The sequence below is a fragment of the Zootoca vivipara genome, chromosome 13 (genome assembly GCF_965207765.1).
Source record: "Zootoca vivipara chromosome 13, rZooViv2.hap1.1, whole genome shotgun sequence".
In the NCBI taxonomy this organism is placed as follows: domain Eukaryota; kingdom Metazoa; phylum Chordata; class Lepidosauria; order Squamata; family Lacertidae; genus Zootoca; species Zootoca vivipara.
In genome coordinates this window covers 25,633,093-25,653,347 of record NC_142596.1, presented here as the reverse complement: position 1 = coordinate 25,653,347, position 20,255 = coordinate 25,633,093, and the positions used below count along the sequence as shown (strand labels likewise).

At 41.1% G+C, this 20,255-nt stretch overlaps 1 protein-coding gene across 2 annotated transcripts in view; it reads right to left on the bottom strand.

Moving 5' to 3' along the window:
* The window catches only part of IQCH (IQ motif containing H), an 86,505-nt gene that overhangs the window by 42,632 nt on the left and 23,618 nt on the right, over positions 1 to 20,255 (bottom strand). For both annotated transcript variants that reach the window (XM_088657035.1, XM_088657036.1), the window contains exons 10-13: positions 19,268 to 19,334; positions 9,355 to 9,438; positions 6,246 to 6,421; positions 1,955 to 2,227 (exon numbers count right to left, since the gene is read on the bottom strand). In XM_088657035.1, coding sequence (XP_088513161.1) covers positions 1,955 to 2,227; positions 6,246 to 6,421; positions 9,355 to 9,438; positions 19,268 to 19,334 — 600 coding nt within the window. The remainder of the gene's footprint in view (positions 1 to 1,954; positions 2,228 to 6,245; positions 6,422 to 9,354; positions 9,439 to 19,267; positions 19,335 to 20,255) is intronic.

Below are 20,255 nucleotides of genomic sequence, written 5' to 3'. Positions count from 1 at the left end.
TACGGTACATGAACCAAATTAGGAGTGAGTACTGAAATAAATTTTCATAGCTACTGATACTCCTGAGTGTTTCAAGACTTAGAAGACACCATGAACTGGCCCCACACTGAAGAACAATGGCATGCATCAGATTTTATCCATGTTTGTCAGATAATTTGGTGGTGCAATTTGCATTCATGCATAACAGGGAGGGAAAACCTGTGGTCACCAGAGGTTGTTGGACTACAGCTCCCATCATTCCTGACCACTGGCCATGCTGGCACGAGCTGTAGTTCATCAACAACTGGAGGGCCACAAGTTCTCCATCCCTGATGCATGGTTCGCTTGCAATTATTTAGCAATCATGGTTGATGCCCCAGAAAACTCATATGCTCCATCAGGATGCATTTACTGAGTTCGCATTGTCTTTAGCTCTTTGCTAACTTGGCTTTGCTAATTGTTGTGAACTCAGGTGAATTCCGGGTAGTATTCCTACATCCCAAGACACTGTCTTGCCTTTGACTGCTAGATAGGGCTATAGACCTGACCTGACCCAATAATCTTGTCACCAAATCTTTTAGTCCAGGGATACTTTACATGCATCAAATTATCAACAGAAGATGAACATGCAACATTGATCTCTGAGACTGACAGGCAGGAGTATGCCTGGCGGCTGGCATAAAATGCTCAGATCCTTTTCATCTAGCGTTGCCTGTTCAACAGAGCATAAGCTCTCTGCTGCACTTCAGGCTCCTGCTTTCAGTTTGAGTCTGAATCAGACCATGACTGGATTCAGCTTTTGCTGCACAAAGCCCAGCCTGGCCATGACATCTGGGAAATTCTCCCCTAGAAAATGGGAAGGAGGTTCAATACATGGGGGCTGCGACCGAGCAAGCCTTCTTAGTGGCTGCACCTTTTCTTTGGAGGCCCAGTTCTCAAATGCAAAGGATGTTGTGGAAACTGATCAAAATGGTACCTTATAGAGGCAGCCGCATGGTAGAAGCAGTTTTGGTTGAAGCAGCTTCCGTGCATGCAGGTTGAGCAGTTGCACATGCAATTGCCTCGAACATCTGGTTAGTTACGTGGAGCTGCCCCCGGGCACTTATGTTTTAATTGGTTAGCACAACCCTATTCATATGTATGAGCTGGGGCACAGTTCAGGAAATTTACTGAGAGCTGTTGTGCAGACTGATGCTAATGCAAACACTAGCAATTGGCAACAACCACCCCAATCCTAAGCACAGATACTTGAAAGAACGTCCCGTGAATTTCAAAAGAACTGACTTCCAAATAAATGTGTTCAGCAATAAAAAGGTGCCAGGCTCTAATTCACAAACCAGGGTGGTCTCATTGAAGTCGTGCAAGAGGTTCAAGGGTTGTAATGTATGAACGGTTGGACGTAGGCCAGCAAGACCACAGTTCAAATCTCCATTCAGCCATAAGGAGGCAATGTGATGCAGTGGTTAAGGTGTCAGACTAGGATCTACGAGACCAGGGGTTCAAACCTCCAATTAGTCATGAAGTTCATTGGGTGACCATGGGTCTCTCAGCGTAATCTTACAGTGACGGGCAATAAATAAATAAATAAATAATAAAATTATAACCTACCTCACATGGCTGTTGTGAGAACAAAATAGGGAGGAGGAGAACCATTTATGCTACCCTGAGCTCCTTGGAGGAAAGGTGGGATATAAATGGATAGAATAGGAAAGGGTAGGGTAGGGTAAGGTAGGGTAAGGTAAGGTGATAGGATAATGGAATAATTAATAAAATAAAGCTCACTGGCAAAGACGTTAGTATCCCACTCATAGATCCTAGGGCTGGTCCCTGGCACTGAAAACAGTTTCCCGGACTCAGTCCTTATGATCCCTGGTGTGTGTGAAGACTTCACCTTCAAAGTAAGATTTGACTGGGGACACCCAGATGTCTGAATGGCCCAGGTTCTCCGAGTCACCAAAACTGCCACCAGTCTTACCTGCTGCCTGCTGTAGATGTCATAATGCCCTGGGGGTACTGGCACACAAGCAGCTGCAAACACCCTTTTGCTTCCTGACTTGGAACTGTAGAGCTGAGCTACTTCCGGGGTGGGACCTAAAATGGGCACATTCAGCTCATCAGCCACTGCCAGGTCATCTTGGCTTAGAAGCCCTCCGACAATGTAGGCGTCTGTGCCCTGGATCAGCTTCTTGATCCTTTTGATGGTCTTGGGGCTGTACTTCAAGAAGGAAGCCAGGGACATGGGGCGGTTCTGTATGAAGATCACATTAGTCTTGTTAAGAGGTGCTCCTTCGCTTTCTTCCACGGAGCTAATTTATAATGTTGAGTGCAATAAATACATTATTAATAGCAGGCTGGGTTATGACCTATCCTGTAGCGTAGCAGTTTAAATTGATAAAAGCTGTTGGGGTGAGGCTCCATAATCGCTCACATCTTTAGTGTGTCGGAAATGGGCTCGCTGGGAATAGAACTAATTACTACACATCTGTATTTATTTGATCCACACGGAATTCTCCTTCTGTCACTTGGAAGAGAGGCTTGCGGCCTTTGGATAACGGTGATTCATCTAAACACTTCTGGCACGGGTTGACTCTACTGCGTCAGGGGGGAGAAATCAATACAAAAAAATGAAGAAGACCCACTCCCACAACTGGGCAATATTTCACTTTATGAGGAGCAACATCTTAAACGGTTCTTTCAGAACAAAACACTCTCGAGTTACAAAAGACCTTTGCAGATCACATGCCGTTCTGTGGGATGAACACCTTTTCATTAGCCACACAAAGTTCTTATTGTAATTATAATCCTGGTCAAATACAGAAGGAGGACAACTACTTAGAAACACAATGGAATATACAAGTCACGGCTGCTTCTCACGTTACAGTTTTAGCTGTATATGTAAGAAAATGTGACATGTGAAGGTCACAAATATTGTGCTTGCAAATACAGGCAACTCCCCACTTACGCAGGGGGGTACATTCTGGGTCCCTGCGCAGAAATGTGTTAGAAGGGAGCCCAGAACAATATAGCTTCCCACCAAACAGCTGTTGAGAGGGGTAGTGCAGTAGCACCGATACTTCCCACGTGAAATTCTGGAGTCTTTTTTCCCCTGGACTTTGGGTTCTGGGGAGGGTCTCCTTGCAAGCCACGAGGACCTCCCAGCTCTCTCCTGCCATTTCATGTTAGTATTGCATTATTTTCTGGCACCATGCGTATACATAGAAGCATGAGAGTTGATCGCTTGCAAGTGGGGGGATGCCTGTATGTGCAACCACATTTATCAGGGAATTGTGCTGAGCTGCAGTTTCCTCTTAATGGTGAGCTGAATTGGCAAGCGCGGATTGTCTCTACGTAATGTGAGAAGAGCCCTAAGACTTTACTGGATTTTTAAAACTTTGATCTATGAATCTAGCGTATAGGAATCCCGCTGTCCACAGAAGAGATTAATCTCTTCTAAAACTTCCCTTTAGAGCAGGGGTGGGTAACCCATAGCCCAGATCCACCATGCAAAGACTTTTTTATTGGCTAAGTTCCCCATAATTTGGAATTTAAAAATTATTTCAAAGTCTGGCGTTGTCCCCCACCATGGTGCTATCGTGTTCCTGATGTGGTGCTGTAGGGGCCCTATCAGTTCTCCAAAAAAAATGGGCACCTTTGCCTCTATTTGCGCTGCAAAGGGGCACCCTTTCTCCCATTGGTGTGTCTTAGAGCTCAGAGAACAAGACGCAACTTTCTTTTTCAGAACCCCTAAGACCTTGCAATAACACTGCACTTGATAGAGAAGAGGCTCCTTTGCAACACAGAAAGACCCTTGAATTGATTTGCTGTCAGCATCCCCACACATTATAGTGTTAGGGCAGGAGAAGAGCCTCCTTCCTCAGGGCTGCCATGGGGAGCAAAAATGCTGGAAAGTCTGCTATCCACCTGTCTGCATTAAGGTGTGTGCATACCGTAAAACTTCCTGTCTGCTTTTCCCCACTGGTCCGCTAAGCATGGGTGTATCTGCCTACCTGTATGCTGCCTCTCCCAACTGACAACTGAGTGTGTGTGTGTCTGCCAGCTGCCTGAATGTGTGTGAGTGTGTCTGCCTGCCCATGTGCATGTGTGTGCATGCAATGGCCATGGCCATGGCCTTCCTCAGAGGGGTGGCCAGCCCTCAGAGTTTAGAAGGAATGAATGGAAGTTGTGCACAAACTCATCTCCGACTCCTACCCATTTAAACCTTAGAATTGCACTGGGAAGAGCTTAATCTCATAAAGTCTAAACATCCCCACTGTCATAGCCAGTCTCATGCATGACATAAGTCTGCTGATCTGAGTGGGTGACTTAGCTGGATACTATAACCTTCTGCATCGTTGTTTTACATTTTTCTTTAGAACAGCAGCCCTCATATCACAACGCACCTTTGAAAGTTTCCAAACTTTCCAAAGTGCTTTGTCCTGTGGCATCAGGGGCCGTTGTCTGAGAAATCCACGCCCAAAGCCCTTTCAGGCATGCAGAACTAGCTGCTAGGTTTTATGGATTCCACTCCCCCACCCCCAGCTTCAAAGAAAACTGGGTTTATCTGCTTTTCAAACCTCTTACTTTGTGGGCCTCTGTGCAGCAGATTAACTGCTAATGATGTATTTCCATATATGGAGCTGAAGACTGCTGCCCACCTCCACAATTCTCACCCTTAAGTACGCCTGATTGAAATATGCAATTAAAACTTCAGTACAATGGACTGTGCCTGTATTACAAAGAATCCACGTCCTGCTTGTGCAAGGTATTCAACATTCACCCTTTGTCCTCCAAGTATGTGAACATGTGAACATACACTTTTGCCCACTTTTATGATGGTGAGAAGCCCACTGGTGTCGATAACATCCTTAAGGTCACTGCGCACCGAAAAGCTTTGCGAGACTGAGGCTGATAAGCTGGAGGCTGTTTGGACTGAACTAAAGGATGACTTAACTGTATGAAAATCATGGATTGGCTGAACTGAAATAAAATAATAATAATAATAATAATAATAATAATAATAATAATATATTTATACACCGCCCATCTGGCTGGGTTTCCCCAGCCACTCTGGGTGTCTTCCAACCGAATATTAAAAACAGTACAGCATCAAACATTAAAAACTTCCCTAAACAGTTGTCTTCTAAAAGTAAAATAGTTGCTTATTGATTTGACATCTGCTGGGAGAGCGTTCCACAGGGCGGGTGTCACTACCGAGAAAGCCCTCTGTCTGGTTCCCTGTAACCTCACTTCTCGCAATGAGGGAACCGCCAGAAGGCCCTCGGTGCTGGATCTCAGTGCCCAGGCTGAATGGTGGGGGTGGAGACGCTCCTTCAGGTATACAGGACCGAGGCCGTTTAGGGCTTTAAAGGTCAGTACCAACACTTTGAATTGTGTTTGAATATGTTTATAATAGGTCAAAATTTAAGAGCCAACAAATTTGCATGTTGCGATTACTGTTCTCGTATGGTGCGGCATCATAGTTTTATAGTACAAATAATTACCCAGCAGCAGTGATCTTGCAGTTTAATATTAAAAACAAACGAACAAAACGGGGAAGGGACAAATAACAGTAGCTGATGATATAGCCAAGATCACCAACTTACAGCTGAGGCTCGGAGTTCAAAATGATCCAAGGAGCATCCAAACGCGCCCTGCCATAAATGAGCTTTACTGCATTGCAGCATTATCAAAAGCTCTTCAACAATGCAAGGGTACAGTAGTTGGAGGGGCAGAAGAATGGGGTGGGGGTGGCAGTTTCCTTTCAGAGTGAATTCTAGAGAATTAAAACCAACTAGATGGGTTCAAAACAACCAAGATATCCAACACCCCTCAATTAAAGCCATTAAACGATCCAAGGGAAAAAAGAGTGTCTTAAATTGGATTTTGCCACAATAAAAAGCTAGAGAGAAGGGAGGGAGGGGACTCACTGTCTGCGCAGCTGCAGAGAAGGAAGCTCTGAGCAGCAGAAGGCATTTTGAGTACTTAGTTTTCCATTGCATTATAAATCTATTTAAGTTCAGAGATCTAGATGAGGCCAAGCGTTGGGCAGGGACCAGTGGAGAAGGGCTGAGCTCAGCTCAACTTTCAGCCTGCAAAGCTAAACCAGGATATTTCTAACAGTCTTAACTAGTCACTTAATCTGTGAAGCTCTTAAAACTTGCAATAATATTTCACTGACGGCTACCAGAGCGTTGCAAGTTATAAAATTTCCAATTTAATTTTACGGCATTCCCCCCAGCTGTAGTAATTAGAAGACACAAACTCACAGGGAAGCTCTTTATGGCTTCAGGGGTGAGGATTTTGAACCTGTCCTGCAGGTCACCAATGTCCTTAGGGCTTCCAGATATAACAGCTGGCTGCAGACCCAAAAATGTATTGTAATAGTGCAGCATCTCATCGCTCAGTGGGAAGGGGCAAATGTAGATGACGTCCACATTAGGATCTTAAAGACAAACAAATGAACAGGAGACTCACTGTTAATTATTGGTAGAAAGGTAACTTTGCTTGCCGGTATTACTTTTCATAACCACTTTATTTATTTTACAAATATCTTTATCTTTACACATGTGTGCACACACCTCTGTTCCAACCTCCCTCCCTCCCTCCCTCCCTCCCTCTCTCTTAAGAAAGTAGAACAAACCAGCCAGTTTTCAGAACCAAGTCCACAAAACACAAACTGTGGTATTGTTGGCTAAAAGTTCAGAAGTGTTGCAAGAGAGACTTAGCTGAATGACCTGTTTTAATATGGATGGGAATTGTGTGGGGCTTTGGAAACACCCGCCATTAAAAACCATGGTAGCTTATAGCTTTGAGAAGGTTGAAGAAGAAGCAGTTTCACACACTGCCCAGACCAATGGTGGAAGGAACTCCCAATCTTGTAACAAGGAAGTCTTGAAGTGTGTTTGGTCAAATGTACAACACAATACGGTGTGTAAGACACAGTACTTTAGGGACTGCCACTTCCCATATGAACCTACTTAGATCTTGCAGTCATCATCTGAGGCTCTTTTCTGTGTGCCCCCTCTGAGGGAGGTTAGGCAACACAAGAACAGCCTTTTCAGTGGTGGTTCCCTGACAGCGGAATACTCTCCCCAGGGAGACACACCTGATGTTAAAAGGCGATTAGACAAATTCATGGAGGATAAGGCTATCAGTGACTACTCACTAGGATGGCTATGCTGTCTACTTCCATTGTCAGAGGTAGCATATCTCTGAATACCAGATGCTGGGAACCACAAATGGGGAGAATGCTTTTGTTATCAGGTTCTGTTTGCAAGCTTCCCATGGACATCTAGATGGCCTAGAGGGATATTTGGCCTGATCCAGCAGGTCTCTTCTTATGTCCCTGCTGTATTATGTTAAAGCCAAACTAGATTTCACAATGGAAATGTGTGAATAACTAGTTAGTCTCTTTACACACTTTGACATTGAAAAGGTATCATACTGTTGGGAGAGGGAGGCATATGACTTACCAAAAAACATCTTCCCCAATTTGCCTCCTGAGTTTTCGTGTTCTCTCCACTCATGGAGAAGCCAATAAAATCTTTCCCAGAGGTGAGTCGCAAAACACTAGCTACTCCAATCTAGCTACTGTGTGCTAGAAATGCTGCCTTCTTTGCCTTGAATTTTTTTATTTGTTTCCCACTGCTTGTCACCACTTGCTGAACCACCAGTCTTCAGTGCTAGGCTTAGAACAGCCTTCCCTTCTCTCTGCTCTCATAGGTTTCTAAATCCCTGCCTGTGACCTTTACTCCCCCAACTCCAGCTTCCACCTGCACCCTGGAATGACCCCACCCTTCCTCTCCTGCTGCCATGGATATTGGGAAATGCTTCCTTCCTAATATACCTTTGTGATGTTACTTCTCACTTCCTTTAAATCCTCCTCAAAATGTTTTCTGTGAAGCCTTTTGCAAAATCCAAGGGTCTCCATAGCCTGCTGTAGCGTAAGTCCCAAGTACATATAACTAAAATAATCACATTCCCTCCCCCCAATTACTCCAGTCTCCATTTCACATCCTGATATTTCCTGCATGCTGTGGACTGCTGTGTTGCTGATTTGAAGCTATCATTTGCCTAGGTGCAGATCCATTTTGGAGGGACAGCCCAAATACACATGTAACCCAAGTAGGAATTTGAGAAAGTAGTCTTTTAATATCTCCCAGGAAGCTTCTTGGGGAAAGGTGGGAGACAGATGCAATAAACTAAGAGGGGGAAGGAGGTTTTTAATAGAAGGAGCTGCAAGCCTTCCAAGTGGTAGTGTGATATGGTGCCTGCAACTTTCCCATTCATTCAGAAGTAACAAATCTTTCCTAAAATGAACACTACCACATAAAAGAACCGCACTGAGGACAAAACAACATTAGTGCCTTCATAATATATAAAGGCAATTAAGTGATTATTTTAGACCCCTGTAAATTTTCAGAACTAATGCATTTTTGTGCAAAATTCGCTAAATGGCATTTATGAAATAATAATGATGCTGAAATATAAATGAATCATGTAAAGTATGTCATTCTGGGGAGCCAGAAAAGTTGCCCATTGACAAATTAATATTCTTTGTTCCTTTGCTTAAGGAAGGGCTGCCACACAGGGGACCCTCCCCAGTTCAGTTCATGTCCCTTGTTGACTCCTATTCACTTATAATATTTCCTTTAGAATACTTTAAATAAGGGATCACCTCCTTGCAACCCTTCAAAGGAAAACCTTGTTGTGAAATTATTTATAGCTCCAATTCTGCAAAATGCCGAACACCCACATTTGACTTTTTGGGAAATGTATTTATTAAAACATTTCTACCCCACCCTTCTGGTGCACAACCACCAATGAGGACATTTAAAAATTAGAAATTTATAAAACAATAAAAAAGCAACAGGACCAGCAATTAAAACTAACACATACAAATAATTATCCGCCACATACAACAAAGGTCTGCCAGAATAAAAAGGTCTTGAATGACTAGCAAAAAAGAGAGCAAGGAATGGAGCTAACCACACTTTATGAGTTTCATAGTCTGGGCATAGTCAATAACCCTAGAAGGGACACTCCTTCTTATCTTAGGGAACATGCATGATGATATGGGAGAGGGGTAATACGCCACAGGGTAATGCTTTGAATTGTGTCTGGAAGCAAATTGCAGGATTGGTGTAACATGATCCCATGGCTAGGTGTTGGCTTTCGGAACCAACTTAAGCACCTAAAGATTCCTCAGACGCGGTTCTATTTACATAGTAGTAATCCAACGCGGGTGGCGCTGTGGGTTAAACCACAGAGCCTAGGGCTTGCCGATCAGAAGGTCAGCGGTTCGAATCCCCACAATGGGTCTTTTTTCCTTTGGCAAACATGAAGGATGTATGACAAGTAGGAGCATGTCCGTACCTCGTATTTCACAGAGTCTTCCAAACTGTGTCCCCTGATAAATAGTGAAATCAGGAGTCGCCTCTCGAACAGAATATGCATACCCTGAAAGAAGCCACAACAACACATTATCTGCAAATTGCACTTGCAATGATCTCCACACATGGGGCTGTATCCAAAGCTAGTCATACTCAGAGCAGATCCATTGAAATTAATGGATATGCCTAACTCGCGTCCATTAATTTCAACTGGCCTACTCTGTATAAAACTTAGTTGGCTACAGCCCCAAATTTAAACCTAGGGTTGTACACTTGGATGGCTGTGTTCTTTGTCTCACCTAGGAAATTTTGATGTCAAGGTTTCGTAGCAGTTTCACTGCTTAGAACAAAGCCTGTCCACATATGAAGTTGATATTTGGTACAAAAGTTGTCCAACTATGTACTGCAATCATCAGAAAAGTCTTCAAATAAGACATTTTTTGCCTAAAAAGACCTCAATACCACAATCCAAATAATAAATAAGAAAGTATGGGAAACATTACTGTGCACACTCAAAATCACATCCTTGCACTGGGCTTTGAATCCAACTGAAATGTGTTAAAACTGTGTCTTGGATTCCTTCTGAATATGGCAGTCAAAATTCTTTCCTGTGAATTACAGAAAATTATACTTCCATTAAGCAGAGCAGGAGCCTAGATTTCCCTCCCCCTTTAGTGGAAATCTAATCTACAGCCTTTTAAAGAATCTCTAAGTGCCTAAAATATCCACATCTCTCTGTAATACTGTTCAGAAGCAGGAGAAATGAGGCATCCCCAGGTTCAAACATGGCATTCCTAATTTAAGATTTTTAATTGTCTTGTTTACTATCACTTCTCCAAAAGCAAGCCATGAACTAAGGTTTTGCGTAACAGAAGACAATGAACAAAACTAGATTTGCATTATTATTGAATAATACCACACACAAATAAACCATGTTAAAAGGAGACTGTGGTGTTAAAGCTACATAAAATTCATTCAGCACCCATATGTATTTTTATTTTAAAAATGTAAAAGATAAATAACCCATAAAAGCAAGGCTATTTTTTGAGACAGCAACTTGAGACATTTTCAGTTATAAGTTGTTGTTTTTTCTTTTTTGCAGTTTCACACACACTCTGTCTCATTAAATGCATATTTAGTTTATAATAGCTGTGACATCTGGAACACTTTTCACCCATTCCACTAAAGACTTCTGCTCCCCGTTTGCTAAAGTAAAACTTGTGTGGGGTTCCCCAGAACACACTGCTTAGGGAATAGCAAACCTTTTCTTTGTCATAGGACTGAAAATGAGTACATAGGATACATAAACTGTCAAAGACAGAACCATTACTACAAACCAATGACATGATTTCCTTCAAAATGGTTTATACATAGCGACTTGTTAGTATGTCCAATTTACAAATTTAAACTTAGCTAATTCAATGTTAGGTAACGGTAAAGGGGCCCCTGACCATCAGGTCCAGTCGTGTCCGACTCTGGGGTTGCGGCGCTCATCTCGCTCTATAGGCTGAGGGAGCCGGCGTTTGTCCGCAGACAGCTTCCGGGTCATGTGGCCAGCATGACAAAGCTGCTTCTGGCGAACCAGAGCAGCGCACGGAAACGCCGTTTACCTTCCCGCCGGAGCGGTCCCTATTTATCTACTTGCACTTTGATGTGCTTTCAAACTGCTAGGTGGGCAGGAGCTGGGACCGAGCAACGGGAGCTCACCCCGTTGCAGGGATTCGAACCGCCAACCTTCTGATCAGCAAGCCCTAGACTCTGTGGTTTAACCCACAGCGCCACCTGGGTCCCTAATTCAATGTTAGCTTGCCTAAAAGCTGTCCTAATGTAAACAAACAGAAAAGATCAATTGGCAAAAGAAAGGGCTGTCATGAAATCAATAGCAAGTGCTGCTTAACAAACACAGGCTTGATGCGGGTTCTTGAATGGTTTGCTAACAAGATTAAAGCAATGCCTTTTCCATAGGACTAATATACCAAGAATCTTCAGAAACAGGGCCAAAATTCCTGGGGGGAAAGGCTACAACATGGAAAAGTTGTCCTCAATGCTCTACATTTTGGAAAAGCAGCAGTCGTAGACATTCTAGACACACATCTGTATTTTTGTCTGTGTGGGGTGGGTGGGTGAAAATTCAAAACTTGATCCCGGGAAAAAATCATTATACGAACATATATATGAATGCTATGTGGCATAGCATCATGCTTCCAACAGTAAACAGAGCTTTTGGAAAGTTTACATGCGGAGTATGAAAACAAAAGCTTTTCTCTGTCGTTCATATCTAACATCAGGTAAAGACTACGTAAAGGTGTATGACATATGCTACAACTGAAGTTCTATTTAGTTATCATTTGTGTTAACAGAAGAAGCTATCAGAAAGTAACCGTAAGCAGCAACCAATCTCCTTAACTGGATTAGTATCCTCCATATCATAACCCACAATACAGTGTTCCTAAGCATATTTCTTGGGGGCGGGAGTCTGGCTGGGGAAATAGAAGCGTATACCGAAATAAGGGCACTTAAGTTAGCAATTTGAGTTATCATCTCAGATGGTCTGGACCATCTGAAAGAATAACCAAAGGTGCAACAAGACGGTAGCAGAGCAAGGAGAAAGTTTAGCAAATCCTTTCCAGATGCTCATGTGAGCAAACCAAATTATGAGCCACAATGGAAGGTGAAAGGTAGCCCAGCGGTTTCCCCTAAGGGGAAGTTCCTTCTGCTCCCCAACATGATGATTAATTATTAGATCCTGAGTGAAAAAGCAAAATCTGCCAAAGCTTGACAAGAAAAACAGAAATCTGCTTTGAGACTAACACCCCAAGCTGGTCTGAATAAGCTATCATGATGCATGTCCTTAATAATAATGCCATGTGCACTGTTTGTGACATTATCCTGGTGTCACGGCCAGGAATCCCTAAACCAGGAGATATGAGGCACAGCCTGACCTTCCCAAGGCACACACTTACCTGATTCTAATAGTGAGAAGCCTCTGGTACCTCAAAGGAAGCATTGGTGGATGGGTGGCAAATCTTAGCACAGCCTTCATCGACCTGGTGCCCTCCATTTTCTTTGAACTACAACTCCCATTAATCCCAGTTGCAGTCTAAAATATATGGAGGGGATCAGGCAGGCAAAGGCTGCCTTAGCACAAAAACATAGAAGTATAGAATCATAGAGTTGGAAGGGATCACAGGGGTCATCTAGTCTAACCCCTGCAATGCAGGAATCTTTTGCCCAACCTGGCACTTGAACCCACAACCCTGGAATTAAAAGTCTCATGCTCTACCGACTGAGCAGGCACATGTTATGAGCATATAGTAGAGATAGCAATATTGCTGCAATGTCATGAAGACTACACATTTCCAAAGGAGAATTATGAGCTGAAATTGAGCAGTAAATCTTCAGAAGCTCTCTGTGGAGCTCATGGATCATAAAATCATAGAATCATAGAGTTGGAAGAGGCCACAAGGGCCATCCAGTCCAACCCCCTGCCAAGCAGGAAACACCATCAAAGCATTCCTGACAGATAGCTGTCAAGCCTCCGCTTAAAGACCTCCAAAGTAGCAGACTCCACCACACTCCTTGGCAGCAAATTCCACTGTCGAACAGCTCTCTTTTTTTCTAATTTTTTTAAAAATAATTTTATTTGAAAATTTGTTAAAACAATACACTACATCTTCGAGTCAGTCCAAGAACATTCATATACATTTTTTACATATCGAAATTGTGGAGTATCAAAAAAGGAAAAAGAAATACCGGTAGGAAAAAGAGGGGGAGGAATAAAGTGTGTATAGAAAAGGAGAGGTAAGGCCAGAGAAAGGGGAGGGGGGAAAAAGAACAAAAGAAAAAAAAGGGAAAGGGAGAAGAAAAGGAAAGTAAAGAAAGAAAAAATATGTAAAGGTCCACTTGAAAAAGGTCATCTCAAGGGCATAATGCTTCCACCGCTTTCAGCACAGTACTTCTTGTTACATTTTCATCCTCCTGTCGAATATATTTTAATATACATCTTACCTTTAAACCTATCTAACAATTATAGTTTATATACACTACTCATCCTTACAAGGTTATTCCAAACATAGCCATGTTTTTGTCCCCTTGTCTGTTTTCTTTAAATAGTCGTTTAAACATTCCCATTGTTTTTTGATCCTGTTTTTTGGTTTTTGTCGTATTGTATCTGTGAGTTTCGCCAACTCCAGATATTCACATAGTTTGTTTACCCATTCTCCTTTTGTTGGTATAAGGGTACCTTTCCAATATTTAGCAATTAACATTCTGGCGGCTGTCGTCGCATATAGGAATATATTAGTTCTGTCGTGTGGTATATCACTACTTAGAATGCCCAGAAGGTAGGATTCTGCTTTTTTAGAAAAAGATGTTTTTATTAACTTTTGAATTTCCGTGTGTATCATGTCCCAGTATTTTTGCACATCTGGGCATGTCCACCACATATGGAACAGGGAGCCGACCGCACTTTGACACCTCCAACATTTGTTACTCATGTTTTTATTCATTTTTGCTAGCCTATCCGGTCCCAGGTACCATCTGTGGTAGAGTTTCATAAAGTTCTCTCTTAGAGAGTAACAAGCTGTAAACTTTATACTATTCCTCCAAAATTTCTTCCAATCATCTAAATCTATTTCGTATCCAATATCTTGTTCCCATTTACACATATTTTTGTTTTTCTCTTCATATTTTGTTTCTGATTGTTCTAAGAGCCTATACATTTTGGAAAGTAATTTTTCGTTACTATTCAGAATTTCTTTTTCAAATCGTGATGTTTTATTTTCAAATCCCCTTGTTCTTTTATCTTTTTCAAATGTTGCCTTAATTTGGAAGTATTCCAACCAGGATACACCTTTATCTTTCAATTCCTCATAACTTTTCAATATAATATTTCCATTTTCATTTTCGGTTATCTCCCTATATGTCGGCCAGTTTTCTTTTTTATAACAGTTTAAGGTCGCATTCTTTTCCAGCGGCGATAGCCACCAGGGTGTTCTCCCTATTATTCTTTCTCTTGTTCTCTCCCAAACTTCTAGTAGTGCTCTCCTAATCGTATGGTTTTTAAATCCTTTGTGATTTTTGCTCTTATCATACATCATATAACCATGCCAACCGTAAATTTTATTGTACCCTTCCAACTCCAGAGTGTCAGTTGTTTTTAGAATACACCACTCCCTCAACCAAGTCCAACAAGCCGCTTCAAAGTACCTTTTCAGGTCCGGTAGTGCAAAACCTCCAGCCTCTTTCGGGCTAGTTAGCGTCTCCATTTTCATCCTCGCCTTCTTGCCCTGCCATATAAAGTCCGCCAGATCTTTCTGCCAATCCTTTAGATATTTAATTCCAATTATTATCGGTATGTTTTGAAACAAAAAAAGGATCTTTGGTAGAGCTATCATTTTTATCATGGAGACTTTCCCCCAAATGGAAAGATTCATATGTTTCCATTTCTCAAGACTGTTTTTAATTTTTCTCCATTTCTTTACATAGTTGTCTTTAAAAAGGTTTGTATTCTTGTTTGTAATCCATATCCCTAGGTAATTTACTTTACTTTCTATTTTAATTTCTGTGAGGTTTGCCAGTTCTTCCTTTTCTTTTTCAGTCATATTTTTAGTTAACATTTTGGATTTATCTTTATTTAATTTAAATCCGGACACCTCCCCAAATTTTTTCATGTCTTCCAATGCTTTTAGTATACCTTTTTCTGGTGTTTCTGTCATTACAACTAAGTCGTCGGCGAAAGCTCTGACTTTATAGCAATATTTACCCATTTTTATTCCCTTGATTTCCTTATCTTCTTTTGTCGAACAGCTCTTACTGGATGTTACTAGAGGGTCCAAATCTCCTGCCCATTCCCCACTTTTTTACTTGCTTATGGGGAGGATGGGCACACTGAAAAGCACAGCACTACTGGTGAGAATCCAGCCACCTGCCATCTTAACTACCACAGAGACATCTATACGTAAAAAAATTCTATACAACAGGAAACTGAGATCTGCTTAAGGATGCTGGTGGACTTGGGTCTAAAAGGCAGATCTTCTCCAGGCCGCTACATTCAGCCCACAAACAGATGTTAGGTTTTATTCTGAAAATCCAATGGTATCTCAGTAAGATCACAGCCTTCTAGGAATTGCCAAGCAGGGCTCCTTGTACTGAGGAACTGCCTTTGTGACTCACTGCTCTGCACATGTGTAGCAAAACTGGGCAGTAGTCAGAAACAAAAACTCCCATTCAACAGCTAAAGGAGGTTTCAGATGGGATGGTGGGGTTAAGGGGAGAAGGGAATGCTTCCATAAATCATACATTATATGCAGCTTCCCCAGAGCTGTGCTGCAGAGCAGAACTGTTTATTTTATTAGGATGTAACACCACAATAGCCCAGCATTTGACTTGGCGAGAACCCCTTTCTGCACCATCATAACCCATAATTCATGTCCGGAACGCTCTATTGCAATTTCAAAAGTAGTATTAATTTTTAAAATTCACATGTTAATTTAGGAAACAGGATGGAATGTTTTTTATTGAAGAACTGCATCCCACTACGGTATTTGCCTAATGTGTTCATAGAACTGTCCTCTGTGTAATCGGGAGATTTCCTAGAGGTTACAACAGATAATGGAAGGGAACTGGACAAGGCAGTAGATTAAGCACAGCCATAGATTTAAATATTAAATATTATGTAGTGCAGGGAGGGGATCTGTAATTCATTTGAAAATAAAAAATCCAAGTGGAAGATTTATTCTAAAATCACAGAAATATTCTCACAATGAATGCAACCTATGTTATTGCCCTTTAGTATTACCACAAATGAAATGGGCCACTAAGATGACATTTCAAAGAAAAAATAATAATTTATTATTAGCTAAATTCTTAAATATTTTTATTAATACTAGACTTTTAAAGCTTGATAATTTGAATTATTTTTGAAACTGATTACTACATCTCTCCCCCCCCTTTGACCTGTCCTTTGCTTGTTAAATATTATGGTTAATAGATGAATAAATTGTTTGTTGCTGGAGCGATTTCATTTTCCCAAAATTGCACTGAAAATTTGCAAGGCATTTTGCCTCTACTGTACTGCCATCAAGATAAGCTGAATATGAACAGAGAAAAATGAACCACATACCCAACTAATCAAAATGTCATTTCATTTTTCCAATTCCAAAGGTTTACATAAGTCAAAAACTATATGCACACCATTTTTAATATCAGCTTTTTTCAAAGAGAAAGCATCATTATAGCAGGCTGGTTACAGAAAATGCATTGTCTCCCCATACAGCACTCTCAACAAGTGTCTCTTAAACTCAGGCAAACTATTAATGTTAGAATTATGGCTGTTCCTCAACAATACTGTGCCTTGATGCTCAAGAATCAAAGCATAACATTCACAAGATACACCGTGATCAAGGAAGGGCACATGGTGTGCTTGGATTTTTTTGCACTTTCATTTCTAGTCTTAAAATGACTGACTCTTTCAGAGACAAAGTTGCCAGTAACATGGCTTGCACACAAAAGCAGCAAAGGAACAAATATATTTGCTTTAGCTTTATCCACAAATATTTTGAAATGCAAGTTTAGCCTGCTGCCCAAGCTGAAACATTAGCAAACACCAGCATAACATTCCAGAAACACCAGTTTAATGGCATGTTTTGTGCTATGTGGTAATTCTTTTTGTGTACTGTGGTGATTCTTTTTCTCAAGCATTTGCTGCTACAGAGAAACTGACAAACTGATCCTAATACTGGGAAGAATGCCTCACTCATCTGAATTTATGTCCAGTATGTATAGTTATGATTGCCAATCTAAGGATATGGCGACTTGCCATACGGACAAAAATGAAGCTTGGCTTCTTTATACCAACACATACTTGTGAGTGGAGAGGAGTGGTCTGAGTGTAGTAAAAACAACACAAAAACAGTTAAGTAGACTTCTCCTGCTTTGATATAAACATTTAGTAAAAGTGTTACATCAGTTTGTGGATTCTTTTTTTTTATGTCCTGAAAATTCACCAGCATTTTAGTGCAAAGTTATCTTGATATATAGATTATTGTATGCAATTTCACCTAATACACACATTTTGGGAAGTGATTTCTCCTAACATAATGCATTTACCTAATATATAGATTTTTGTACACATTACTTGATTACATTGCAAAATTTGGGTACTTTAAAATATCAAAGGATGACTGTGTTTCAGTTTACATATTGTTTCAGGAAGTGCAATTTAGCTAGATACATCTTCAAATGCAAACTGAATGAAGTATCTCCCTCAGCCTGACTAGAGAGTAAGTCCCATTGAACTCAGTGGGATACTTCCCTAGAATTTGTGAGGTTCCTGGATGCCAGAAAGTGTTCTCCATAGATCAGGCAAAATGTCAATTTTGAAACGGAAATAGTCTTTTTAAAGTGCAAATATTCTAAAGACGCTAATTGCTACCCCTTTAGTTATAGCACCAACATTTTATTTTTCTGTCAAATGTTCTCCAAAAGGAGAAACAAATTATTTCTTTAAAAAACATCTTCAAGACATTTGCATAATCTCCAATGACATTTGTATATTTTGCTAGAGGTAACAGAAAGCAAAAGGTTATATAGAATATTAATGGGGCTCACTTGCAGAAAAATCTTCATCTATTTTTATTATATCAAAAGAATTAGAAAGGACTTCTAAAAGCACTAAGCATGTGGTAATATTGCTGACGTCTGATTCCAAAGATCTAAAAATGTTTGTTTGCCAGCCATAAAAATTATTGCCCAACTCCTCTTTGCATTTTAGGTCAAGAGCAGTAGAAAGTACAAAATAAAATGTTAAGGTACTATGGTAGAAAAGGAAGCTAGGCGGCATATTCCAAACCAGTGTGACACTTTACATGTGGCTTTGAAGAGGAATGACTGAATAAGACCAACGGATTGCAAACAATTGTTGGGACATTCACAGCTACGAAATTGCCCCTTCATTTTGTTCATTTTGTGCCTGCCAAGTCACCCCAGAGGTTCACCCCCTCCTTCAAGCTGAAACCATAAGCAAGAGCAAAGATGCATATATTGAAGAGAAGCATTTAATACTTCTTGCATAGTTTTCACTCCTTTGGATTAAGCCAATTACATTTCCTGAATTTAAATTGATTTTAAAATGTGCGACCACGGCTTATATTTTCACCAATTTCCTAGAGAGAATATTTCTACCCTTTTGAAAAAACACTCAGGCTACCCCATCACTTTCCAGGAAAGACTTTTTAAGCCCCCCAATTCATAAATGTAATTAAATAATTACATTAGCGCTAATTAACATGAAACTGCAGATTATTTAAGTACAGGGGGGAAACCCCACTATTCAACTTCTTAATTATTCTTGTGCACATAGCATCTCCTTTTGCTCAGGCGCCCAAGGTGCAAATAAAGCATCCCATCTGCTCGTAATTAGAACTAAATAATTTCAGAGAATGCAGCTTATCATTTTGACTGCACATTTGATTAAAAACAGGGCGCAAGCAAGATCCCAGTTTATTGGTGTAATAGCAACGAAGCAGGCAAGCCCATGTCCCCCCTGTCATTAACAGATACTGGAAACATTATCTGCTATATTGAGGGGAGGGGAGGGGGGAAGAAGGGAGGGGAAAATACAACTTTTTAGTTCATTTCATACAGATGAAAGCGAATTACAGCAAATCACCTCTCCACTGAATAGCGGCCTCTACATAATGACTTTATTTGCTTAATCCCCAAATTAAACGCCGTTTCAAGCGAAGGCCCTGTGTTATTACTCTCATCATGTCGACAACATTTTCCTGCCGAGACCAATTTGAATAAAACAAGGGCCTTCCTTGAACTCAATCAAGGAGTCATAATGTGGTGGGTAATAGAGGTTGCTGATAGATCCACAGACAAAAGCGTTATACCTAATGATGGGATATGGATAATGGTCCTCCTAGAGGTCCTGATGCGATTCCAGTTGGCGGCCAGATGCTAAAAATCAAGAGAAGGCATTGATCAGTGACAGGGGGAAGCTGTGGCGGATACAATCCAGTCAAACTTCAGCTGTTTCTCTCCCCCCCTTCCCTTTTCCCACTGTACAGTTAAGCCAAGCATAAATTATATTAATTGATTTAATCACATACTTAAAACATCTTCCCCAATTAATTTAATTAGATGGCTACATGAAGCTACTGGCAGGGGAAGATTAGAGGCTGATCACTTAATTAACAGAATATGAATGAAAAAAAAGAAAGCAAACATAAATGAAATGGTGAGCACTAATTAAAAGCCTGTCTGCAAACTTAAGTACTTTCTGACAAAGTAGGGACTGCTACAGAAGCAAGTGAGAATTCTCTCCACCCCCACCCCCAAAATCAAGTGCACAACACAGGTGTAAGGGGAGAGGAAAGGTCAGGTAGAGAGAAAACATAGATGAAGGGAGAAGAGAGTGGAACTAGACTGGAAGACAGATGTGTGCTTTAATACCCAAAATGGCAGCACTGAATCAAGTACACCCTACGCTCCCCTGTACTATTTCTAAATGGAAGCACAGGGTGGTACCCAACAAAATGCTTTTGCTACTTTTGGTCATGCAAGGGAATTTCCTGTCCAACTCCTCTCCCTAAGTGACCTTCCAGTCTGTCCTAGAGTGACCCCCAACTCTTCAGACTTGGGAAGGGCCTGGAGAAGAGAGATGGGGCAAGTTTTGTTGCACTAACAGAAGCATTTCACTGGACACTGCCCATGTTAAGCTCATTCCAAATTTATTAATATTTTTATTATTAAAGTTATTAGTCTCAGGAATAGGGTGGGTCTTGAAAATACACATCTTAGGTGTCAATGGCCAGGGTAAAGGGGTGAGATTCAGCATATGATGAAAGCCGGGATGTTGAAAAGTTTTTCAGATTGTGC